This window comes from Choloepus didactylus (assembly GCF_015220235.1).
Source record: "Choloepus didactylus isolate mChoDid1 chromosome 25 unlocalized genomic scaffold, mChoDid1.pri SUPER_25_unloc1, whole genome shotgun sequence".
NCBI classification, from domain to species: Eukaryota; Metazoa; Chordata; class Mammalia; order Pilosa; family Megalonychidae; genus Choloepus; species Choloepus didactylus.
This window is the reverse complement of record NW_023637606.1, coordinates 1,510,199-1,535,663: the sequence shown is the minus strand read 5'-3', so window position 1 is coordinate 1,535,663 and position 25,465 is coordinate 1,510,199. Positions and strand designations below refer to the sequence as shown.

Sequence of the window (25,465 nt, the reverse complement as noted above, 5' to 3'; positions counted from 1 at the left end):
GGTGTGTACGCGTGTGGGTGGTGTGAGTGCACTGTGCGCGTGTGGCTGGCATGTGCATGTATGAGTGTGTGTGTGCATGCGTGGCTGGCATGTGCACGTATGAGTGCACGCGTGTGTGCGTAGGTGGGGTGTGCTGTCAGCCAACGGGAGAGGGGCGAGGCCGAGGCACCGTCTGCTGTGGGTTCCCACCCGACAGCCCCGTCTCCTATGAAAGCCGTCATGGCACCCTGGGAGTCGGAACCCTGCACGTAGGCCCTCGGGGGGCCTCACCCCCACCCGCCGGGTACCAGAAACAACGAGGCTCCTCGCAGGACCACAGGGCTGCCGCTGCACGCCTCTGGCCTCAAAAAGGCCGCCATGAAGTGAGGTCTTACTGAGGATGAGGGAAGTAGCTGCCGTTTTGCGGCTCTGATGTCCCAGGCCCTTGAGACTCGCCCCCAACAGGGAGAGGACCGGCCAGCTCACTTCCGCGTAGCAGCCCAGCACCCCAAGGCCATCCCAGCAAGAGCTCCCTGGAACGGCACTCCAAGGAGGATGGGTGCCAGCTCCCCACCCTACGGGGGCCCAGTCTACACACAAGACAATGCTCGCCAACACGGCGTCAGCCACGGGCATCTAGCCGGCTGGGCGCAGCGACGAGGCGAGACGGCACAGCCAGGGCGGCCGTCCAAACGCACACCTCTCAGCTATGGGCCTGCGCCCATCCCAGGGACACAGCAGCAGAGGCTGTGCAAGTAGTGCCTGTCCATGCGTGCCGCCCTCCCCCACAGCTGGTCCTGGGGCCAAGACGAGGGGAGCTCAGGAGTGCCTGCCTCGGGGGGGAGCCCCGGGGGCCATCGACACCCCTGTCCTCGGGAGGACGCCCCGCCCGCCCGAACCCGAGCTATGCCCAGCCACTCTCGGCCCAGGGCTGCACACGGAACCAGCCGGGAGAGCCCAGGCCCAGCCCGGGCGGAAGCCCCCGAGAAAACGGTGGTGCCCACCAGGGTGGGGGGGTGCTGGCAGCACGTACCAGCTGGTGGATGCTGTCGATGGCCCGGTTGTACTTGTCGCAGAGCCTCTGCATGCTCTCAAAGCTGAAAAGGCAAGGGAAGGCACCGCTCACGTCCGAGCCCAGCAGGGCCCACCAGGGAGGGACGGACAGCCGGATGACACAGGCTGGAGCAGAGTGGGACAAGGGTGAGCGTGGAGGCCGGCTTGGGGCTTCTGGGGCAGGGTGAGGCCTTGGCTCCAAGGTGCCCGAGCCCCTCAGGGCTGTGTGATTGGGACTCACAGGTTAAAGCGGAGGCCAGAGGTTCACCCTCGGGCCTCAGGGAAGGAAAAGGGCTTTGCACAAGCAGTGAGTAAGGAAAGGCTGCTGGAGGGTCCGGGCAGGGCCCCCTCCTCAGGGCACAGCGCAGTCCCCGCTGCCAGCAGGAATCACTCCCAGGGTGGCACGTGGGTGCCTTGGAGCCACTACCTCACCCCCAACCCAAGGCCCCTCTGCTCAGCCCTTAGATGGGGGAAGGAGCCCTGGAGGGCCTGGGGCTCCCAAGCGGAAGCGGCCCCACTCGGAGAGGCCCACGGGGAGGACGAGCGGGGCCTCCCCTTCTTCTACATGGGCACTGCTCCCGCTTACTGGAACTTTCTAAAACGGTGTAAGATGGCCCACAAAAAAGCTGCTGGGATTCTCCCAAACCCGGTTCTTCCCACTTCAGGTGTTACTCTCTGGTTTCTTTAACATCTTTCACTCTTCTTGGGGACAGTCAGCTGGACAAATCTGGGGTGGGACCCCCGGTCGGACGTCACGAACCCGAAGGGCTTCTGCAGCAGAAGGCAAGTGCCTGGGCAGAGGCGTGAGCCCCGTGATGGCGCCTGAGGGGAAATGTCCGCTGGCCTGGCTCGGGGCTCAGCTGCAGCCCCAGAAGTGACCCCCGAGCGGGCTTAGCCAGCCCAGCCACAAGGGCTTCCGGGCAGCAAGGCCAGGCCCGCACGGGGCTCAGCTTCCCCGGGACATCTCACGGTCCTCCCGGCTGAGGGCACGATCGGCAGAAAGGGGGCAGTCAGGATTGTTCTGCTCATGTCATGAGGTTTATTTACAAAAAAATAAAACACAAGTGGAACGCCTGCGCTCAACTGCTACGCTAAGTGGTTTTTGCTGGGGGTGAACCTGCCCCCAGGAGACATCGAGCGGTGTCTGGAGACGTCTGTGGCTGTCTGCTGGGGGAGGGCGGCATCGAGTGGGGGAGCCCAGGGTAGCTGCTTGGCACCCCGCAGTGCCCAGGACACCCCACCCCACGGAAAGACCTGGAGTTGAGAACTGAGTGTCTGTGCTACGAGGATGCAAGGGGCAAGCAGGGGCTCTTTTCTACGCCACCTGCACACACAGCCGCCAAACGGTCTCCTCCCCTGGCCTAATGCCAGGAGCCGGGGAGAGGTTTCAGTGACGCCAGCTGGACAAACAACCCCCCTGACCTCCTGACATACAGCACGGGGGAAAGCACTGCCCCGCGGCTCCCCCAGCCCCTGTCCCCACTAGAGCACGGTTATCCGTCCCCACCCCTCATCCCCTGCCCGACGCCTGCCTGAGGCTTTCAGTGTTTGGTTGTGTCTTGCTCCTTCCCCTCCCGGTGGAAGTAAAGATCAGAACTGAAGCCAGGACCCAGTGTGACAGGTTTACAACTTCCCCAATAGCAGGGGGGGAGAGCAAGAGAATCCAGGAAAGGCAAGGGGCCAACGCAAAGGACAGGACCGAAGCAAGAGCCAAGGACAGTGAACACACACACACACACACACACACACACAACTCCGGCAGCTGAGCACGAATGCAGAGAAGTAGGAAATGCGAGGGAGGGAGCCAGCTCCCCTGCAGACGTGGCAGCCACGAGGGGCTGAGGGGGGGCCGAGGCGAATTTTGGTCCATCTTTCGGGGAAACACCGGGCGAGGCAGGGGCAGGGGGAAGCGGATGCCACATCCCAGCCCTCGACATTCCATGGCATTGGTGGTCCTGGGAGCAAGACGCCCGAGTTCCCAGTGCAAACGTGAGATGACAGCCCCAAAAGCCTGGCTTGCCTTTGACCCAGCGGCGCGCGGCAAGGAAGGAAAGCCCGCTTTCTGCACTCTGTATTTCCTTCCCTTCCCACTTCTGCGACCTGCTCACGGCCCCAGGGGCCTCGGAGAGACCACTTCCTGGAAGGGTGTGCCAAGGCGAGAGCCCAGAGGGGACGGGAGCATGGGGCTGGCCCTGCCGGTTCCACGGTGTGGCTGCCCTCACGCTCACCCCGCACAGCTCTCCCAGCTCGGGGCCTCTCGCAGTCCCACGGCTCAAGAAGGGGAGGGACCTCGAGCAAGTGCCTGCACGGGTCTGATGGCAAAATGACTTTAAAAGCTCTCGGTGCTCAAGGCCAGATACAGAAGCACCAAATCCACAGACACAGTTGCGGCCTGCGTGACAAAACCGCCTGACCAGGGACAGCTTTGAAGGGGTCAGCTCCGCACCTGCCTGAGCCTGAAGGGGCCGGGGTCGTGCCTCAGGGAGGACCGTCTGACAAGTGCGGGTCCCAGACGGACGGAGGAGGCGCCTGAGCGGACCCTCTGAATCTCCGAGCGTCCCACAGCCCCTGGCAGAGCGACCACAACCCCGTTCGTAAAGCACCAGCTGCCAACGGAGGGGGAGGAGGGAGAGTGGCCAGGGGACAGTCTTCAGTGGAGCCGAAAACACTGACAGGCACACGAGATACAAACGTGAGATCAGGGAGAGGACACCCAGGCGCTGAGCCCACGGCAGGCCTTTCGGGGGACGCCGGGCCTCACGCCTTGTCCGGCAGGGGTCCCCCGAGCCCCCACCGCCCCTCAGGAGGACGGCCCTGTGGATTCCGGGCCTCCCAGAACTCAGGCAGGCACAAGCATGGAATGTCTCCTCTCTTCCTCAAGAAAAACACAAGGATTCCAGGGAGGCATTCCAGAGAACGCCTCGCCCTCCTCCACCGTGTCCTCTGAGGCCGGGAGGGTGCTGCAGGAATGTTCCGGAGCAGCCAAAGGTCTGGAGACACAAGTCACTGACCAGGCCCCGGCCTCCAGGCAGGAACGGTGACTTCTGGCACTCGCCTGCTATAAAAAGAGCAATTACTAACTCCGGGTAATTTCACACATACCAATTCAAGTTTCTCCAAAGTGGATTCCAATTATGGCCTCACTCTGACAGCCTTTGCCAATGTTTGGTCAACATTCCCTACCAAAATAACTTTATGGAGACGACAGCCAACTCTAAAAGGAAATTTCAGATCAGCTTGCACCGTCTAAGAATAACTAATTATAGGCTGGGTCTTCGCAAAGAGCGCCGAGCCGTTCTCAGTGGAGGACGAGGCCCAGGCCCTATTCCACTTACCTTTTGGTATCATAGTCAATTAAAACGTAATTTTCCATAGCAAGCTTGAGATCTGGGATCTCTTCACAGACCCATCTGAAACGGAAATGCAGAGAGAACAGTGAATATTATTCATTACTAATGCTCCACTTTTTTCTCTCAACTTGCTTAACCACTGTTCAGCCTCAAAGATAAAAATGAAAACCCTCATTGCTGAACACCAGATGTGAACCTGAGAAGGGAGGCCCTTCAGGACAAGTGCCAGAAAGTCTCGGAATCTGGGAGGGGTTTGCACGGCACACGTGTGATGTCACTTCACATCCAACAACGGTGACCGCGGAGCGAAGTGGACTCGTTCGTTATGAGGTTGGGGAAAGAGATCGTCTCAAATCAGAGCACGCGCAGGGCGATTAATCTACTAGAAGCGAAAGACAGCTATTAACTGAAGAACTAATTAAGCCCGTGACAAACGACAGGGCTTCTTCAACAAACACACTGCAAGGAAAAAAGAGGAGGAGACCCAGAGATGAAGAGAGACTTGGAAAACGTATGAACCAACTGCAGAATACAAACCTTCCTTGGATCCTAAAACGAATAATCTCAGAAAAAAAGGTATGAAAGAAAGAGCCGTCGCTAGAGATCTTACAAGTAATAGAAAGAAAATAAGGGACATATGGAAAACAGTATGCCGATAAACTCAACAACTCAGATGAAATTAACAAGTTCCTTAAAAGACACAAATTACCAAAACTGATAGAACATCTCAACAGCCCTGACCCTATTACAGAGCCTCACTTTCTATGCCAACGCCTTCCCACAAAGAAAGCCCCAGAACCAGGCGGCCTCACGGGGGAATTCCGTCAAACTTTCAGGAGCCATACACCAACCCCACGAAATCTCTCTGAGCACCCCGTGAGGCCAGAGCCAGACACACTCATCCTGAGAAAGGAGACGCCCAGCCCACTGTCCCTCGGGGACCCAGGCCCAAAAGCCCCGCACAAGTCCCGTAACGCCAAATCGAGTCCGCAGTTCCTCACGACTTCAGGAGAAAGAAGGCGCCCAGCACCCTAAAACCAGTCTCTGTTCTTCACCTCAGAAACGGAACAAAGGAGAAAAGCACGGCACAATCATCCTGCAGATCAACACACAAATGTGAACTATGTTTACAAACAGAATTAAAAAGGGCCACTTAAAATAGCATTGAAGAACAGAAATACATAAGAGATAATTTTAATGAAAGATCTGCAGAACTTCTACATTGGAAACTGCTGAGAGAAAATAAACGAAGAGACATCCTATGTTCATGGACTAACAGACTCGATATGTTAAAATGTCACTTCTCCCCAGACTGATCCACAAATTCAAAGCAATTCCAATAAAAAGCATAACAGCCTTTTTTGAAGAAACAGACAAGCTGATTCTAAAATTTATATACAAAAAGCAGAGAACCTAGAACAGCCAGAATCATCTCGAGAAGGAACGAGCGTGCCAGGAGATTTATACTCGCCAACTTGGAGACTTACTTCAATCAGGACTACGTGGTGTTGGCATAAAGATAAACAAATAGATCAACGGACACAGGATACAGAGTGCAGACATAGTGCAACATTTTAACAACTGGTTTCTGAGAAAAGCATAGAAGAGGAAAATCTTTTCATCAGATGATACTGGAACAGCCACACCAAGTGGGAGACAAAGAATCTTGACCCTACGTTACAACAGAAACTGGAATTAATCTGTAATTGATCTTAAACCCGAATGTAGAAGCTGAACCCACAAAGCTTCTTGAAGAAAACATAGGAGACTATCTTTGTGATTCTGGAGTAGGCAAAGACTGTCCCAGAGAGACCCAAATTTACAACTTCTGCTTAGGAAAAGACACCGTGGAAACCACAACACTACGCCGCCACACAGGATACAGTATCTGACCAAGCCCTTATAACTCAATAATAATAAATCACACAGCCTATTTTTTAGAAATAGCAAGAACTACTCTCTGATAAAAGGAACCGGGGCTCGCCGGCAAGACGGTCGGCCCCAAGGCTGGGGCTCACCCGAGAACGGCACTGCCAGCCACGACAAGACAGCAGCAGCCTCAGCAGGCCACAGCCCAGAGGACAAGGCGGGAGCCTGGGACGGGGTGTGGGAATCACCATGAGGGCCCCACGGTAGTTCCCTGCGGCACAGCCTCGAGCCACCTACCTCCCCCAGCCCCTGAACTTATCAAGTACAAAGGGGGCCCGGTGGGCAGCGCCTTGACCAGTGGCCCAGCTGGCATCACCGCAGGAGACGCAGTGGGAGCAGGAGCCTCTGACGGGACGTGCCGGAGGACACAACCCTACCTCTGGGGATTCCCATCAAAGGCACGACCTCAATTTGGCTGTGAGAACGTACTGGACAAACCAGATGGAAAGTCAAGGTCACGAGAGACGAGGAGACGGAAGGCCTGGCACAGGCGGGAGGGGACTAAGGCGACAGGACCCCGGATCGGATCCTGGGGGAGAACCAGGACCTGAGTGGAGAAGCCAGTGATGCCCGGAGCACGGCCGTGGTGCAGCCGCAGCACCCTGTCAGCGTGGGACACCGGCTCCGACAGGCGGAGCAGGGCTCCGCGAGACGCTAACTGCAGGGAAAGCTGGTGAAGAGAACACGGGAACTCTGGACTATGTTTGTGACTTTTCTGTAAGCCTAAAATCATCTCAACACCAGAGGTTTTCTTTTTTTTTAAAAGGCAACGGGTTTGCCAGGTACATCACAAAGGAGGGCAGAAGAAAGTACAGTAAATGTATGAAATGTGTTCAACATCATTAGTCCTCAGGGAAAGTAAAATTAAACCCCAACGAGATACCACTTCACGTCCACCAGAACGGCCAGCCCTCCACTCCACGGAAACTCCTCAGCGACAAAGAGGAACGATGTTCTCAACAACCCAGATGGATCTCAACACCTGATACTGAGTGAAAGAAGCCAGGGGGATTAAAAAAGAAAAAAAAAAAGAGTGCATCTTGTATGACTCCATTTATGTAAATTCTAGAAAATGCAAACTACCCTGCAGTGACAGAAGGCTGCTCGGTGGTCACCTGGGGACGGCAGCGGGGAGCCTCGGATTACCAAGGCACACGGAAACTTCCGGGGCTGGGGAGATGCTTGCCGTCTTGACCGTTTTGCAGGCGTGCACACGCACGCAGATGGATGAAGCTGTGCACCGTGTACACGCGCTGTGTACCCTCCTCCGATTACACCACGACTGCATTTTAGAAAAATGATACAATACAGGAGAGGGACGGACATGGGCGTGCGTTACACTCTCTGTCTACCTCTGTACAGGGTGGAAATTCTCCACCATAAAACGGAAAAGGAAAAAACAAGCTAATCAACCGCCTTTGCCAGCGGGCCGAACTGCCACCGGGGAAGAGGGACGAGCGTGACGCCGTTCCAGGACGCCCCGAGGACCAGGCCGCCGTCAGCCTCGGGAGAGGAGTCGCCCACCGGGACGGCCAAAGGGCTGAAGCCCGCCCAGAGCCGGCGTGGAAAGGGCCCCGTCCCCAGCCCACCCCCCGCGGACAGCGTCTCTAACTCGACCTTGCCTCATTCGTGTCGGGCGGCTGCGTGCAGATGTCCAAGCTTCGCCCTCACAAACACGCACGCACACGGGCACGCATTCACGCGCACAGGCAGGCACACGGCTTTGCTGCGGGGACGGGGGCGGGCAAGGTCCCCTCCCGTGGCCTGGGCACACAGAGGCGCTGACGGCAGCAAGGCAGACAGATCTCCCACATCCGAGGAGGGGCCGCACCCCAGAAGCAGAGCCCGGCTGGGCCTCGCTCCCTGCTGCCTCCTCCAGGCCGCACTCGCCCCTCTGTGCACGTATGCGGGGGGCACGCGGGAGGCTGCGGGGACTCGCCAGGGACGTCCTCCACGTGAGGGGCTGCGGCAAAGCAGCACCGACCCCAAAGGACACGGGTAGGCTGGGAAGAGGGACAGTGAAAAGGTGAGGGGCGGGCTCCTGTGGGAACCCTGCAGCTCAGAAGCGCTCTCCCCATTCTACATGTGAGGAAACTGAGGCACAGGGCAGGGTCACTGCAAATGAGGGAAAGACTGTCCCCAAGCCAGGCCCCGTCAGCCCTCTGCTGTGAGATGCTGCCGGGCACAAGGAAGGGACGAACCACGAAGGGGAGATGTCCCGAGCCGTGGCATCTAGGGTTGGTGAATGACCCTGGCCTTGGGCACGGGGCCCGCTCCTGCCACCCACTGCCCTGCTCTTCCAAGGCCTCCTTTAGGAGCAAGCCGACTCGGGGGCACTTCCCGGAACAAGTCCCAGGCACGGCCCGCTCAGCCCCGAGTGCCCGCGGGCACAAGACTCACCGGATGGTCTCGATAATTTCATGAGCAGCATCATGGTGTTTGTCCTGGAAAAGAAGAGGAGAGCGTGTGAGGGCCAGTCCGGTCACCCTGCCATGGGACGGTAGAGCCGGGTGCCGGGGATGCCCGAGGGGGGACACGCCTGGCCCCTGCACGCTGGATGCCGGCTGCTCTGCTCACATCGCTGACCAGAACAGGCTTCCGCAACTGGCTTGCACTGCAGACCACACGCTGCGGGGGTCCACTGTTCTCATTCCTCAACCGAGGCGGCGTGCACCGGACACACACACGTATGCGTACACACACACAGCGACACAGATGCTCCTACCCAGCGGCACTGCGAGTATACCTGGGGCTGCAGCTGCGGGTCTCTGGGCTGCTCGGCACATGCAGCCTCACCAAGAGCCCAGGGCCGGGCTCCGTCCTGCCTGGCTGGGAGGGGAGCAGGATGCAGCCCACCCACCTGAAACCCCTGGCCTGACCCCTGTCCTTCTATCTCCTCCCGGGGGCTCGGCCCCTCCACTGGCCCCCGCCCTCCCGCCACAGGTACCCAGGTGCCACAGGGCTCCCCCCAGGAGGGGCAGTGCCAAGCCTGGGTCGCAATTCTGCTTCCCACCTGCTAACCAACACCTGACCCTGAGCAAGCTGCTGACCCTCCTCGGGCTTCCGTCTCCCCAACCATGACATGGGAAACACAGGAAGACAACGGTGGGATTGTGCTGCGGACAGCGCCACCAGAGCCAGAAGGTGGCGGGTGTAAACCACAGGCCCTCCCCACCACGGACCACTGCCCAGGCCCCCCTCACTGACACGGACCATGTCCAGCTCGCTGCCTCACCCTCTTTTGTGACCGGCTTAGGCTCCCAAGGCCAGCACCCAACTCAGATCCAACACTCACTCAGCAAGTGTCTTTATCAAACCTCCCATCAGTGAAAAATAAAGAAATCACACTCACCAGCACACACGTTAGCCTTTATAAAATCACGAACACAAACTCTTACGCTAACTCATAAAATACCCAAGAGAATAAAAGAGGGCGGGAGGGCGAGCAGACCCTGCGGGGCGGGGGCTCGGCCTGGAGACCGCGGCTCCCTCCCGCCCCACGCCTCTCCCCACCTGCCAGCACCCGCCTCAGCTGGCGCTCACCTCGCCCGGCCCGACACTGTCCCCAGCTGCCTGCGGCGTGGACGGCCTTGAACCAGAGGCCATGACCGCCCAGCGAGGAGCACTCGCCCCAACTGCAGGTCGTAATTCCCGGGGCCAACAGGACTGAGGCAGACTCCGCACCCTGCCCCACCAGCCGCTCCTGCAGGTGGGGCTCCCCCCTGCGCCCCGGGGAGCCCCGGCCGCCCTGTTCCACCACCTGAGGGGCCAGCAGCCCTCCCGTGCGGTCTGTGCTGCCACGTGGGCAGCGAGCACCTGAAACGTGGCCAGTCCACATCAGCCCGGCCCTCGACGGCGGGACAAAGCAGGGACGGTAACGTATGTGCTTGGCAGCTTCTCCCGCTGGGTGTGTGCTGAAATGACCACACAGCAGACAGACTGGGCTACACGGAGCGTCTTATAGCCCCACCCGTTCCCCTGGACTTCCAAAAGCGGCTCCTAGGGAGTCCGGAACGCCCTGCGTGGCTGGCCCTGGGGAGCAGCCCTGCCCCCGCCCCAGGGCACCCAGCCAGAGGCCAGGAGGCTGCGGGGTGCAGCGGCCAGGACAGAGCCCCGTCCTCAGGCAAGCTCAGGCCGCTGCGCCAGCCCGGCCCCTGGCGTCTCGGCAGCCAGGACGAGGGCAGAGGATGGGAAGCAGGTGACGCAAAGGCGGCAGCTTCCCCCGACCCACGGGTGTAAGTCGCAGGGGGCCCGGGTTTTGAAGGGCGGATCCCTGGCTGCCTGCCCGGCCCCCGAGGGTCCTCCGGCCCCCCACAGTTCCGCTCCCTGACCAGGCCTCACTTTCGGGACCGCTGGAGAAGGCCCTGTCCCGGGGCAGGGACGGGAACCCCAGAACCCCACAGCGCAGCTCCACCAGCGGCTGCCCAGGGTCCCGGACGGCGCCTCTGGGCCCAGGTGACCAGCCCCCATGGCAGCGAGCACACAGGTGAGACACCTGGAGGGTCTTAGGATGGGCCGGCTCCCTCCAGCCCTCCACGGCAGTGTCCGAGCAGCTCTTGAAACCCACCTCTGGGTCCTCAGCCTTACTCAGCTGTAACAGCTCTTCAGAGAGCAAGTCACACAGTGTCAAGTCCCCCATGTAACGTGTACAGTGCGGTGGTTGGGGTTTACTCACAGAGGTGTGCACCTGTCACCACCGTCTAAGTCCAGAACATTCATCACCTTACAACGAAGCCCCGCTCCCCTCAGCAGTCACCCCGTGTCCCTCCTCCCGGCTCCCCCAGCCCCCCCAGCCTTGGCAACCGCGACGAGCCTTCTCTGGCCCTGTCACATGCGTGGGTCACACAACATGTGGGCTCCTGGGCCAAGCCTTTTTCTTTCCTTGGCAAAGGAAAATCAACCTCCCAGCATTCCTAGTATCTTCCAATGCACAAGGGCTCACCTATGAGTATTTATGGACACCCCACCTTGTGCAGGCTGGGCAGAGGCTCCCCAACATGGTGCCAGCACCACCCGGGCACTCGCCAGCTGTGCGGCCCAGGAACTCTGGCCATGGGTGCAGCCAGGCGTCTGAACCAGTGCTTTCAGAGACGTGGGAGCCAGGGGTGAGGATGGGCGGCCTCAACGCCTGGTGGGAATAGCGGAAGACCGGCAGGGGGGCACGGCCCTCTCGGGCGAGGGGGAAAGCTTTCACCAGTTTCAGGTCTTAGGTGAAGAACAGGAACCTGCAGAAAGGAGAGCTGGGCAGCGCGGGCGGTGAGGACGGAGAGCCCCAGAGTCCCCACGAGCCAAACCCTCGGTGCAGGGGGCGGAGCCGTGTGAGCAGGGGGTGGGGCTTAGCATGGGGGTGGGGCAAAGCCGGCCGACACCCCTCTGCCGGGTCCTGGACCCGGGGCCTGGGCCGACCCCCGGACAGCTGCATCCTGAGACACGGGGCCCCAGGTAAGAGAGGACACAGCCACTCCTCGGAATTAACTGCCGGGGGGCCCGGGGAAGCCAACGCCCTCCCCGGGTGACCACAGTGGGGCCTGGTGCGACCGCGCAGCCCAGCGGCTGCAGAAGGAGCTTATCTCGCCGTCCTCTCCTTAAAGGCTTCACGCCGGGTTAAAACATGGAGCACAAGCGTCCTCCGATCTGAGCACCACGAAACCTCAATCACCACCTTCGGTGTCCCCACTAACTGCCCAGGGACATTTCCCTGTCGTTTCAGTGGTTACACCTTAAAAAACCAACAGACCCTTGAGGCAACCAGAGGATTTGAGCCCCAGAATGTGAGTGCACTCTGTGCTCACCCTCCAAACACTCACGTGCACCCTGGGGAGAGAAGGGGATGAAGTGGACTTATTCAAAATTAAAATCGCTTATGCTTCAAGGACATCACTGAGAAAGTGAAAAGAGAACTCGCGAAATGGGAGAAAACACATGCTGACCACAGACCTGATCAGGGACACACAGCTAGAATATACAAAGAAAACTCGCCATTCTAGAACAAAAAGACGACTAACCCACTGGCAAAGGATCTGAAACAGACATTCCTCCAGAGGAGATCTACTGACAGCCAGCAAGCACCTGAGAAGACGCTCAGCATCGCCGCCATCAGGGAGACCACCAAATCAAACCGCAACGAGAGGCCACCTCCCACCACTAGGACAGCGAGAAGTGGGGACACGCACAGAAGCGTCGGTGAGGCCCGGGAGAAACGGAACGTGACGTGGGGCGGCCACTTTGGAACGGCCTGGCGGTTCCCTGAATGACTGACGCAGCAGCCCGGATGGCCCAGCAGCTGCACGCTGTCCTCGGCGCCCACCCAGGAGAAACGAACACCTACATCCACACCGAAACGTGTACATGAACCTTTACCACAGCGTACTCACAATCGCCAAAGTGGGGAAACCACCTCATTGTCCGTCAGCTGATAATGGAGGAATAAAACCACAGTCGCGTACTACCAGGCAATAAAAAGGAAGGGGGTTCTGATTCAGGCCGCAGTGCAGGAGAACCTCAAGAACGCACTGCTCGGTGAAGGAAGCCCCAGGTGGCCCAATTCCACATCGATGAAATGCCCGAAATGGGCAAATCACCGTGCCGAGAAAAGGCAAACCCTTAAAGCGGTGGACGGGAGGCTGTGTGAAGCAGCTCTCCTGGCAGACGACCATGCCGAGACCCCCCAGAGGGAACGCCACCCTCCAACCTCAGCACGGAGACCCTGAAGTCACAAGAGGGCCAGGGGCTGGTCTGCCCTGCTGTCGGTCAGCTCCTACGGAGACGCAAACACGCAGGCTCCCGAACCCACTGATGCTGCCGCAGGAGAGAGGACCCCATGTGTTCCAGGGAAGGACGCGAGGAGCACGTCACAGCCAAGTGAGGGCCACATGGTCGGGACGAGCAGCACCCATCTCCAGGGAGAGGAACCCGGTCTCCCCCGACGCGGCTCCTCCACCCTGGTCGCGCCTCCTGACGGTACAGCCCACCGACAGCTGCACCACGACCTCAGGAGACCCCAAGCAGGACCCCCCGGCCATGTCGCTCCCTGATTCCCCACCCTCAGAGACTGTGTGACACACCGAGCGCTTGCTTGTCGAAGCTGCTAAGTGTGGGGCTCATTTGTTACGCAGCGACAGATAACTCACGCAGATTCCGTGTCTGGGCTGGTAAGCTCCACTGGAAGCACTGCTTACGCACGTGGATTTTACAACAGGAAGACTCGACGGCAACAGGAGAAGAACCCCATGTCGAGAGCTTCTGATTCAAGTCATCATCCAAGGTCACCAAACAGCACATATGAGCCGGTGAAAACGCTCCTGTGAGCATGCGGCTGGCTCAGCAGGTCCTCCCGAGCGTCTGACCCGCTTCCCTCCCTGGGTCCCATCGCCGTGGCCCTCTCACGGAGGCTGAAACGCTGGAAGGAACTGCGGGCTTGCACGAGCTCACACAGCGCAGCCCACCCCACCCCACGGCCCCTGCCGGATTCAGCGGAGTCCAAGCCACTGGCTGCCGAAGGGCCAAAGTGCCTGGAGTTTGGCTTCACCTCTGAGGAGATGGAACGAGTTTTCTCGAGCTTTGGCAGCAGGAAAAGAGGAAACAAGTGTGCAAGGGCCCCTCCTAAGAGTCCAACCTGAAGCCATCGGGACCAGCCAAGTCCGCCGATCCTTCCGAGACTTTCAGGACGGCTCGGCAGCGACCTCTTCCAACTGGCCCATGGGCCTTCCAAGGGGACACGGGCAAGAAGCCAACCCAGAAAGGTCTCGTGTGGAGCAGCCCCAAGGAGCCCTGGGGTACAGCTGGCTCCCGCCTCATCGCCCAGGCCCGGCTCCCGGGTCGGCCTCCCACGTGCTGAGTGGGGCAAGACCAGCTCTCTGCTCCCTGATGACAACCAACCACGAAGAGGAAGCGGCTGTGAGAGGCTTCTCCCTGTTCATGCTGGCTGACGGCCTGCGGGGGTCCGCTCTGTGGCAACTCTACCTCTGTCATCACATGAACAGTCCATGGTAAATCAACCGCACGCTGCACGGGAAGGCAGTTCACCACCCCAGACCGGACACTGCATGCTGTCCCTCCCGGGATCCTCGCCTCTCCTGCCTCGAGGAGGATGTGTGGGTGCACGTGGCCTCGTTTTTCCTGGCTGCCGGGACCTCGAGCTGTCAACGTGGCCCAAGCAGAACCTGATGGCCGTTTGGAGGGACTTGGTCACAGACGGACTCGGAAGACAGGGATGGCACACGAGAGAGGCCGCAGGCTGCCCTCGGCAGGGTCCTGGCTCCCCCCTCCACCAGGAGCACAACCATGAAACCAAAGGCCCACGGCCAGGAAGGGGGAACACACGGGTGAGTGGGCGGGGTGGACATGGGTAGGCAGAGGCAGCGCATGGATGGGAGACGCTGTGATGCTGATGTAAGCACAGCACACACATCGTCAGGAGCTCCAGACAGAGGACCTGGCCTGCAGGTGGGTCACGTGGGCCCCATCTGGGGATTCAGCCCCAGACATGCTCCCCCCCAGCTGCCAGGCCCCTGGTGGGAGAAAAATTCCACCAGGCACAGAGGGAGCTGTGCGCAGTCAGGGGACGCCCTGCCACGGCCGTCACCGGCATGGAGTCCCTAAGGTCGGGAAGACGGCATGGAAACAGAGTCACGGCCCTCAGAGCTCTGCAGAGAACGAGGCCTGGGCCGTGGCAGCGCTGTCAGCAGGTTGAGAAACCGAGCCCCAGAGTCTGGCGCAGATGCACCCCCGGGCTGCTGGGCGGCCAGAGGGAGGGACCCCGGGTGCGACCATCAGATGCAGAATAAAGCTCCAGGGAGCCCGAGGGCAGCAGGGGACGGTGCGCTGGGCCTTCTCCAGTCCACCATTCGGTGGTTTTGTTACACAGCACAGCTAGCTGGCACACTTCTCATACAAGGGACTAAGTCAGCGTTCTGGCTACCTGAGCACAAGTGCTTTCAGGGTGCTGATGAAAACCAGGAGTCCGTGCTCAACAGCCAGACCCAGAGACAATGCAAACTCGAAGGGCGGGGGGCTCCCCGTGAGGGCTGGGGGGCCGCCCTCCGGTCTTCCTTGCTCTGCTCCAGGCCAAGCAGGCCTGTTCCTTCCCCTTTCCCTGGCCTCAGATGGCCGCGGGGGTGATGCCCCTCAGGACATGGAGCCCCATGGGCGTCTCCAACTTCCCGAGGTGCTTCTCCATCTGTCAGAAGTGGCACAAATGGCTCCTGCTTCAGGAGAAACCATGGGACTACAAGAAATAAATTTCTTATCAGTAAAACTAGGTGCTGCTTAAAATGACTTCACACCCACACCGTGGGGATTTGAGCAGCAGGGAGAGCTGTGCTGAGAGGGGCCAGGGACACAGGAAGAGAGAGCGGGGGCGGCTGACGGTGCCCAGCACCCTCTCCCATGAGGATGCTGCCCGGTCTGGGGAATGGCTTCCTGCGGTCGGCACGGGGGCTGCAGCCCGGGTGAGAGCAGACCCCAGACAGAGTTGGAAACACACGCAAAGGAAACACAAGGTGCTGCCGGCTTGGAGGCCGGGAGAGCGTGGACACCACGGAGCAGGCCAGAGCGAGTGGACAGGAAGGGACTGGCTTCTGCCCGGAGCCCTCGGAAGGGGACCACGTGGTCGCGGCAGCCCCCAGCCCACCGCCAAGTGCCTCTGAGAGGGAGCACGAGGCAGCCCAGCAGGAACACGCCTGAGAGCCCAGGAGGGGAGGCCCTGCCCAAGGCTGGGAAACGCCCCTGGGCCCCGCTGGTGCCCACCTCGAGCGCTAGCCCCAGCCGGACACGCAGCCAGACCCCAGAGGCCAGAGCAGGCAGAGGACCCCGGCTTCCAGGAAAGAAACAAGCTCCTCGGCCACAGGCACCAACACAAAAGGCTGAAAATCGTCCCTCTCCCGCCTGCCCAGAACGTGGAACCAACACGGTGGCCACAGGGAGCCAGTGCTGGGTCCCAAATGTCGGACCCGCGACACCCACTGGGTTTGAGGTGCCCCGGGGTGGGCAGAGACACCGACATCCCACCCACGCGCTGCCCACTGCTCTTCATCAAACCCTGGACCCGTCACCCGGCTCACAGGCCCCCCGGGTCCATGCCCAGCCCTGAGCCCCTGCCTCCCGTGCTCCCACAAGGGGGGCCTCGAGGGCCTCCCCAACACGCCATGCTCCTGCTCTGGGTCTCCACGTTGCCCCCACCGCTGTGTTCGGGCGGTTTTTGGTTGCCTGCCTCCTCCAGCACCACGAGGACCGGGTCTGCCTGGCAGCCCCCGAGCCCCCATGTCTAGAGCAAGCGTCTGCGGGAGGAAGGACAGACGGCGAGCCCACTGGTGCCCCAGTAGCAGGGAGCACGGTGCAGCGTGCTGCCACTCTCAAGGAAAGGGACCGGGCGGTCTGGAGGCAGCGGTGGACGGTCCCTGGCACCGTTGACGTATGTCACGTCAGAGCCACCTGCTTAAAGTAAAGTGACTTTTACGTTATGTATCCTCTACCACAATTAAAAGTAAATTAATAAAATTAAAAATTAATAAAAAAAAAAAAAAGGAACCAGGGCTCTCGGAGAAACAGCTGACTCCAACGCGAGTCTGGATCCGCTTACGAGGCCAAAAGGCAAAGAAGTGCTCAGAAAAGGACGGGGCTTTGGGAAGGCCCCCAGGGGCCAAGCCGAGAACAACTCGAGCCACAAAATAACAACCCGAGAACAAAATAAACGTCAAGTCCTTGCTGACATAAAAAACTGAATAGATAAATAAATGGGGGTGGGGGCGGCTGTGCCTACAGGAGCCCCCAGTCACCAACGCACAGGGACATGGGAAAACGCCACAGAAACCCCCGCTGTGGCCAAGGGCCACGATGGGCGCTGAGATGAGAGGCGCAGGCCGGGGCCCTGGATCGCTGCCCGGCCTCAGGGTCCTTCTCCCCAGTACAGGGAAAGCTCTTGCTGGGCGCTGGAGGACACCACCCGGACACTGGGCAAGGTCACTGCCACCGCAGGGAGACACGGCCGTGCACCTCCTGACAGCCCCACGAGGGGCCCCAGCGCCGGCCTGTGCACCACCTGCAGCTCGTCAGGAGGGGGCGCCAGGGGACCCCACGTGGGGGCCCCCCCACACCTGGCCAGTCCCTCCAGAGGGGTCCAGGTCGTGGGGGATGCTTGTCTCTCCAAGGAGACGTGACAGCTCGGTGCCACTGGGGCCGGGGGCCCTCCTGGGCCGGGAAGGGGCCCTCACTGCCGAGCAGACAGCTCTGAGCTCCCACTACTTCCCGGTTTGGGCGCTGTGTGTGTGAGACGCCGTCGTCTGGGGGAGCTGGGTGGGGGCTGTACCGGAACTCTCTGTACTATTTTTGCAACTTTTCTGCAAGTCTGAAGTTATTTCAAAACAACGCTTAACAGCCAGAAGGAAATACCTGAAATTGCTGAACTGTAACCCACCCTATACTGTGAAATGTACTAACTACTTGTTGAACTGTACTCCAAAATCTATCACTTTTCTGCATATGTTGTATCTTACAATAAAAAATGATGTAAAAAAAAAAAAAAGCAAAGTTTAAAAGTACTGCAAGTCCGGGCCCAGAAGCTTCACCCGCTGCAGGCTCTGCTCGGTATGGGCACATGTTTATCCCTCCCGCGCTCCGCGGCCCACAAAACTCTCCCATTCGCGAGAAGGAAACACTCCCCCTCTCCTTGGCAGGAATGCCATGAAGATAAACTAACGGAATTAAAGCCTGTTGGCGGGCTGAGTACCTCGTGAGTTTTATGCTCACGCTGTCCATCCCTCAACCCTGAGGAACGGGGAAAACGGACAACGGGCCACCCCAGCGATGGAGTGTACCCCGTCACAGCCTAAATCCAGGCAACCTTCACTAATAACCTCCAGTCTCATCCAGAAGTTTCCCTTTCACAGATCCTCTGACACGAGCCTGACACCCTAAACCAAGGAGGGCTGCATCAGGCTGGGCGAGAAGCTTTTCTCCTGGAAGTAGCAGTAATTAACCTGTGGTTTCTTTGGACAAGATCAACTCGAGGGTTTATAATGATGGCACCTTTACCAACAGGCTCCCGGCAGCAAGAAGTGACCCACGTACAACGGGCAAAAGCTTTGGTGGAGTTGCCCACCCAACACCTAGTTAATCTTCAGCTAACTGCCTTCTAAGGCGCGTACGGCCAGAGCTGTCACAGTCCTTCCAGGCAACGACCCAGGGCGAAGAGGCCAGGGGCTGGCCCAAGGTCAGCCTGCCGCAGAAGGCGCCGAAAGCTGGTCTCCCAAGGACACGGCACATTCCCCTCATCAAGGCAGAGCCGCCCCGGCCAGCAGACCCCGGTGCTGTGGCGGACCCCACCAGCCAGCGTCAAAGCCCAGGCCCTGTCCCCGCTCCCTCCAGCTGGCTCCTGATCCACAGAAGGGGCCGGCAGCCACTCCTGCAAGCCGGAGAGGCTCCAAGACGCTGTGCGTGCACCCGGCCTGGGAACCAGCACCTGGCGGGCATCGATGCGCAAGGGGTGCTCGCATGTCCTCGTCACCCTCCGGGTCAGTGTGCTCTGACCACCGGCCCTCGTTACCTGTGGGACTGAGCCCTGCTGGAGGATCCAGAGAGGGACACTGAGAGTAGCACCTGCAGGACATGGAAGGGGAGCGGAGAATGCCTGGTGCAGAGGGAATTAACGAGGCTGAAAAACCTTGGGTGCGGAGCGGTGTGGCCATGCAGGGCGGTGGGGGTTCAAGACCAGCCTGGAGGCCAAGCAGCCTCAGACCTGCAGCCCCCACAAAGGACGGCAAGAATCTGGGCCCCACGCCGAGCAAAGAGTAGCTACTGACGGGAGGTGAGCTGGTCCGGCCCGCGATCGGGCTACATCCCACAAACACCACGCTGGCCCAGAGTGAAAAATAAAAGTCCAAGACAGGACAGAGCAGAGGGACCAGAAAGGAGGCCGGGCGAAAGGTGGTGGGCTCCAGTGTCCGTCAGCAGACGGGAGGTGAGGCAAGATGTGGGTTTCCCACAAGGAAATCCTGTGCAGCGGTAAGAAGGAAGGACTCTCCGATCCACGCGGCAGCACGGATGGACCCTGAAGACCGCATGCTGGGGAAAGAAGCCAGATGCAAAGGGACAGATGTCACCTGCTCTCCCTTACATGAAATACCAAAAGTCAGGAAATTCAGAGACTGAAGGTAGATTACAGGGCACCAGGGGCTGGGGGTGCACGGGGGGGGGGGTGCTGCTTCACAGGGGCAGAGTCTGCATTTGGAGTGATGGAAAAGTTGGGGTAATGGATGGTGGTGATGGTGGCACAAGGCCGCGAATGTAACGAATGCCACCAAACTGTACCCCTGAAAGTGGTTAACTGGGAGATCCTGAGTTGTATGCGTGTTACTATAACACAATGAAAAAAAAAAGGTGGAGGTGGCTCCGATGGGCATGAGCGGCAAGAGGGGCACAGGTGGCAGATGGGTCCAAGCCATGCAGCTGCGGACGGGGCACAATGAAAACGTGGGGGGCCCGTGTTCAAAAACCCTTCGAGTCTCAAGAGGGTGATTTCAGAGCGCGAGGCAAGTGTGGGCCCCACGGCGGGGAGGCTGGAGAGTGGAGACAAGAACACGGAACCCAGAAGGGGGACCCTGGGCAAGTCCCTTCCTCTCCCTCCTCAGGAAAACCGACCCCAGTGCTGGAAAGTCCCCCTGCTTGTCCCGCCTCTTTTCCATTCCAGGCATGGGGAACCCACCTGCCCTGGGGGAAGGCCTCCGCTGGGCCTTTAGGATGTGGCCGAGCTGCTGAGACCTGAGGGGACAAATCCCTGTGCCCGGGGACAGCAGACTCCACAGATGCCCCCCTTGTCCTTGGCAGGGGCTGACAAAGAAGGTGCTAGAAACAGATTCCCAACCGCAGCAGCAGAGTCACATCTGCCCGGGCTCCGCTTTTCATGAAATCTCGCTGGTTTTAAGCATTTCTCTTGCAAGGCCCCCAAAATCACATCACGCTGCAAAGGGGACAGAGGGGCAGCAGCTGCTGCAGACACTCCTGCCCAAGTGGGGAGCTGAGTCAACGACTCGAAAGGGCTTTTCCGTCACTCCTCCGTGTGATTCACCCTGGCTCGCAGGGAATGTTTTCTGCTCCAGTGAAATGTAACTGGGAGGAAGCCAGCCAGGTACTGAGTCACTGGGAAGGAGGGCCAAGGACGGCGCGGCCACTCCTGCTCACGCCAGCCCTGACCTGGGCAGGCCTCTTGACAAACGAGCCTGGTCAGAGGACAAAACCACATCTAAAAATACTGCGCACACCCACGGCCCCGAGCCCTGGACAGCTGCAGCTGGGCGAGCAGGGACCCACCCCGCCCAGTCCCCAAACCAAGAGCCACAGGGCCCTCTGGACAACACTGGTGATCTGGGTTCTAGAAAACAACCACCCAGAGGTGCTCCAATGAAAGAGTAAACATCCCGAATCCTGAGAATCGCTGTGGAGAAATGGAGCGGGGGGGATCCCCACCAGCCTACAATTCTAACTCAGGGCGGGGGGCCGGAGAGGCAGAGAAAAGCAAAAGCAGGTGCTCTAAAGAAAATGCGCCCAGGGCCCTCACGGGCAGTGCCGGGAGCCACCGGGGACGCGGGAGCCCTGACTGGCATGAGGCAGGGGTCACAGCATTGGAGCGGCCAGGAACACGCAGGTTGGCATGGCCACCCCGCCTCACCGGGCGAGCTGGGCAGGAAGGCAGGGTAGCTCTGGCCGGACCTCGCTCGGGTGTGGCCCCACAGACCCCCGGCTGCTCCTGCAGAGCCCCAGGCCGCCCACACACTGCTCTCCTGGGACCCTGATGTCAGGGGCCGGAGGAGAGAGGCCCCGGGAGAAAGAGGGACCAGAGTGGCACTGTCCCCATGGCAGCCACGGCGACGTGGCCGGGCCCGGCCAAATAATGGTAACAGTAGTAAACTGCCCATTCATCTGTTGATTGCACATGGAAACGATAATATTTCAGCTACACCAGGTTAAATAAAACCATATGTGTCACCTGTTCCTTTTGGCCTTTTTGATGTGATGGCTACTACCAAACCTGAAATTACACAAGTGGTCCTGCTGATATTTCCACCTTCATAACGGACAGAGCAGTTTTATATCTGTTCCTCAACTGAAGTCCCAAAAGGGCCCGGGTGGGCTACACAGCAAAGCTGGGTGCAGAGGGCCGCACACCCGCTCTCGGCCAGCCGCTTTCTGCAGGAAAGGGGTGTGAGCAGGGGACGCGTCGACTGACTAACAGGACGGGGGTACAAACTGAATCCCCTTTTCAGAGATGGGGGAAATGAGGCCTACAGAAATTAATAATAAGCCCAAAGCCACGCACATGACGCAGTGCAGAGCCGGTCTGCCAACAGGTCACGGGCCCCAGCCTGTGCGGTGTGCCGAGGTTATGAGACCGCAGGGGCTGGGCCCTGGGCCCGGAAGCGGAGCTGTGGGGACGGACTCGGTACCGTCCAGTGGAGGAGAAGGGAGAATCCAGGGGAGAAAGAGAAGGAAACCAGAAGGCCGTGGGAACCGAGGAAGAGCAACGATGGGTTCCGGGGGAAACGGGGGTTGGGGGTGGCGAGGGAGAGCAGCGCAGGGCCTGGAGCGTCCCTGGGAGACGGGTCCTTGGCAGTGCAGCAGGTCCTGAAGCTGTCAGTGCCACCCCACTGGGACCCATGGACGGGAGCAGCGGGGACAGTTCGAAGGTCAGAGGGCACGAGAAAGGGGCTTCCAGGCCCATGCCCACGGGCTGGGTAAGGGAGGCAGTGGTGCTGTTCCCACAAGCAGGGGACCAGCGGGAAGGCCGGCAGTGCCAGGCAAGCGGCAGTCCTCGAGGCGGGAGGCGCAGGGCCCGGCTGTGTGGACACCCAGGAGGCCAGGACCTTGAGACCCCGGGATTCACAAGCGGACCCAGGAACGTCCGCATCGCAACAGTATCGACGCTGGTGACAGAATCATTTTCTTCTGTAGTTTGCACGATGCCTGCCTCGGAGGAGCCCGCCAAAGGGCTCTGGAGTTCGTAGTGTTTCTCACGGCAGCCTGGCAAATCTACAATGATCTCGAAATATAAAGTTTAACTAAGGAAAACAGGGGCGGGCCCCGCGGGCCCAGAGAAGACTGGCCTGACAGGTCTCCTGCGGCTCCACGGCCACCGCCCTAGTAAACTCCAAAGTTCCCAGACGCCCTTCTGCTTCCCAACGTGACCCGTCAGGAGCCACGAAGGAGCGTGCCTTTCAATTCTAGAGTCTTGAGTACAAAGGCTCAAGTTTGAGGATGCCAAATAGGTACTTTCCAGTCTCTCCATTTCCCTCTCCCTGTTTAAATAAAGGCGTGACTTTAACCAGGTGAAGTAATCAAAGGGTTAACCCCCCTGCACTTGAGCTCTGATTAAGGGGGACCCCAGCTCCAGAGGAAGCAGGGGTGGAGGCCAGAGGGAGGGAGGCTGGATGGGGGACAGCCCCGGACGCCAGCCGCAGCCCTCATTATCGGGGAGGGGAACAGCCCCCGGGCCGCCCGCATAGACTCTTCCCACACACAGTGGCCGCTTTCGTCACCACCTAAAATATCACTGACTTCCTCCTGGGTGGGAGCCTCGGTTTCCCACTGGGGAGTGAGCTGTGTGTGCCAAGGGGAGAGCCAGCAACCAAGAGCCAGCAAAGGAACAGAAAGTGCCCAGCCCGCCCCGCCTCGTATGTGTCAGTTGGCAGAAACCCCCGCTTCCGGAGCTGGACGCGGAGCTGGGCAGTGTGTGGCCGTTTCCCCTTCCTTCTACAGAGGCCCCTCCTCACCTCCCCCACCCCAAAACCCCCGCAGCAAAACCGGCAGGTTCCCCCTTTGGGACCTCAGCTGACCCTGCTATGAGGCACTGTGACTTAACCAGACTTTTAGTTTCTAGATAATCGACCCACCTGCATCCCATGACTTTCTGGGGGATCGCTATTATCTTATTATTCTCTTATCCCCACCCCCAGGAACACTGTACATATTTAGTTGTCACTTGTGGAATGAATCAATGAACAAACACGTTTTCAAATGTCATCAGATGAGCAATCTGACCTTTCGAGAACTTGAGCTACTGAAATCATCCACTTTCTTAATGCAACAGTCATCGAATCGTCACAACAGACGAATCGGTGTAAGGCACTGCCACCTCATTTCCCACGAGAAAGCAAAATTCCTCAGTGGGAGCATCAAAGGTCAAAAGACGTCACTGTGACCCTGTAGGAAGGCTGGCCAGGGGCTCCGTGGCGGGAGGGAGGGGGCACCGGGCATCTCTGAGCAAACCCCCCACCCCCGCTGGAATGGCAGTGGTGCAGCTGGGGCCAGCGGGCAGCACGCGCCGCTCCCCTGCCAAGTGAGGTCCGGGCCAGCGAGGGAAAAACCCTGGAGCACCAGGCCACACCAGCGCTGAAAACCGAAGGTCAGGTGCTCCAGCGAAGGCGGGCGCAGAGGGCGCCAGGCAGGTTACACACGCCAGCATGAAAGACACGTGGTCTCCCCAGGCCAGCCAGATACAACTGTGTCCAGACAAACTTTCATTTTAGTACCAGGGGAAAGGACGGAAGGCAACTCAGCGAGCCCACGCCATCCGAGCTCCCTGGATGTTGGTTTACGTTACTTCTTACGTCTTGAAGCACTCAATACCGGCAATTTTTAAAATGCTACGATACTGAGTGTACACTTATCACAGGCCGCAGTGATCCCACTCCTAAGCACTTTCCCCAATGAAAACTTATGTTCATGTAAAAACCTGCAGGCAGATCTTAGAGCTGCTTTACTCCTAATCACCCCAAACCAGAAACAGCCATCACATCCTGCTAGGGGCGGCAACCACAGAAACCCTGGTACAGTCATCCCTCCCAGGGAATGAGCTCTCAACACGCGGGACAACGTGGCCGAGTGTCAGCTACTTTTGGCCGAGCAACTCCAGCTACATGACTTTCTGGAAAAGGCTCAGTCACAGGGTCAGAGGACAGATGACAAACGGGCAGCAGAAACGGATTCTGCGCGTGACGGAAGCGCTCAGTTTCTACCATGTGGCCGTGTTCGCGCCACCCTATGCATCTGTCAAAATTCACAGCACTGCCCGCTAAAAAAAGTGAATTACACTGCATATCAGTTAAAAAATAAGTCAAAGTTTAATCTACATTCCTTAAGGGTCGGACAACTGCTAACAGCCAAGCAGGATGGGGGCTACCACCGAGGCGCGGAGGGGTGGCGGCCGGCGGGACTGACGGCTGGCGTTTTGAACTTGGAAAGCCGGTAAAGGGCGCCCTGGTCTCCTGCGCTTTCGCTTTCGGCGGCCTTGGACTTGGACTTGGACGTGCCCCCGCCCCCGGCTTCGGCCGCCAGACGCACGCCCGGAGCTGCCCAACAGGATGCTCAAAAATAGAAAGCCGCCTTGGCGCGCGCGGGCCGGGCCGGGCGCCGCGCGCGCGAGGACACCCCAGCACCTCTCCAAGGACCCGGCGCCAAGGCGCGCAGCCTGCGCCCGCACCCCGCCCCCGGCCGAGACGGCCCCAACAGACAGGCGCGCAGACAGACACCCGGCCGGCCCGGGGGTCGTCCTCCCGCCGCCCCCAGTTCCCACGCAAAACAAAAAAAGGCAACTCTGCGCCTTCCACTCCAATTGCACCGCGCCGATCCTCGGCCACGCACGCACGCCTCCGCCGCGGCGCCGACACCCGCAATCACCCCTTGTAAATTTCCACTCGGCCCTGTCATCGCCAGGGGTCGGCCGAGGCCCGCCCCCCAAAATCAAAGTGGGGGACAAAAATTCCCCATTAAAAAAAGGGGGGGGACGGAGGAGGACTGAGTGTCATCTCCCCCAAATTTTAAAAAATCATGTAAACCCGGAGCGCCTCGACACCACCGAACTGGGGGGCGAGTGGCGAGGAACGGGTGCCCCTCCGTTAAAATTTTTAAAACTCAAAACCCGGAGAGTCTCGACAGTGCCAAAAGTGGGGGTCGAGAGGGAAGGAATGGGTGTCCTCTGCCCCCCAAAACGCAGAAAGTCCAAAGCCGGGGAGCCCTGCCAGCGCCGGGAGCCCGCGCCTCAAACTTGCGATCGCGGGCGGGCGCGCGGCGGGGGGCGAGGGGTCCCGGGGTCGCGCCGGCAACGGCAGCCCCCGGCCCGGCGGGGCCCAGGCGCCCGGGGGGCTCGGGCTTCCTCCCGCGGCTTT

General features: G+C 59.6%; 1 protein-coding gene across 6 annotated transcripts in view; it reads right to left on the bottom strand.

Annotated features, from left to right (window-relative positions):
* DOT1L (DOT1 like histone lysine methyltransferase) overlaps positions 1 to 25,465 on the bottom strand; it is a 73,768-nt gene that overhangs the window by 47,939 nt on the left and 364 nt on the right. For all 6 annotated transcript variants that reach the window (XR_005214971.1, XR_005214972.1, XM_037824282.1 and 3 more), the window contains exons 2-4: positions 8,712 to 8,755; positions 4,368 to 4,442; positions 1,013 to 1,076 (exon numbers count right to left, since the gene is read on the bottom strand). Coding sequence is in view for 4 of the 6 variants with exons in the window: in XM_037824282.1 (XP_037680210.1) it covers positions 1,013 to 1,076; positions 4,368 to 4,442; positions 8,712 to 8,755 (183 nt within the window). In the remaining 2 variants the exon portion in view is untranslated. The remainder of the gene's footprint in view (positions 1 to 1,012; positions 1,077 to 4,367; positions 4,443 to 8,711; positions 8,756 to 25,465) is intronic.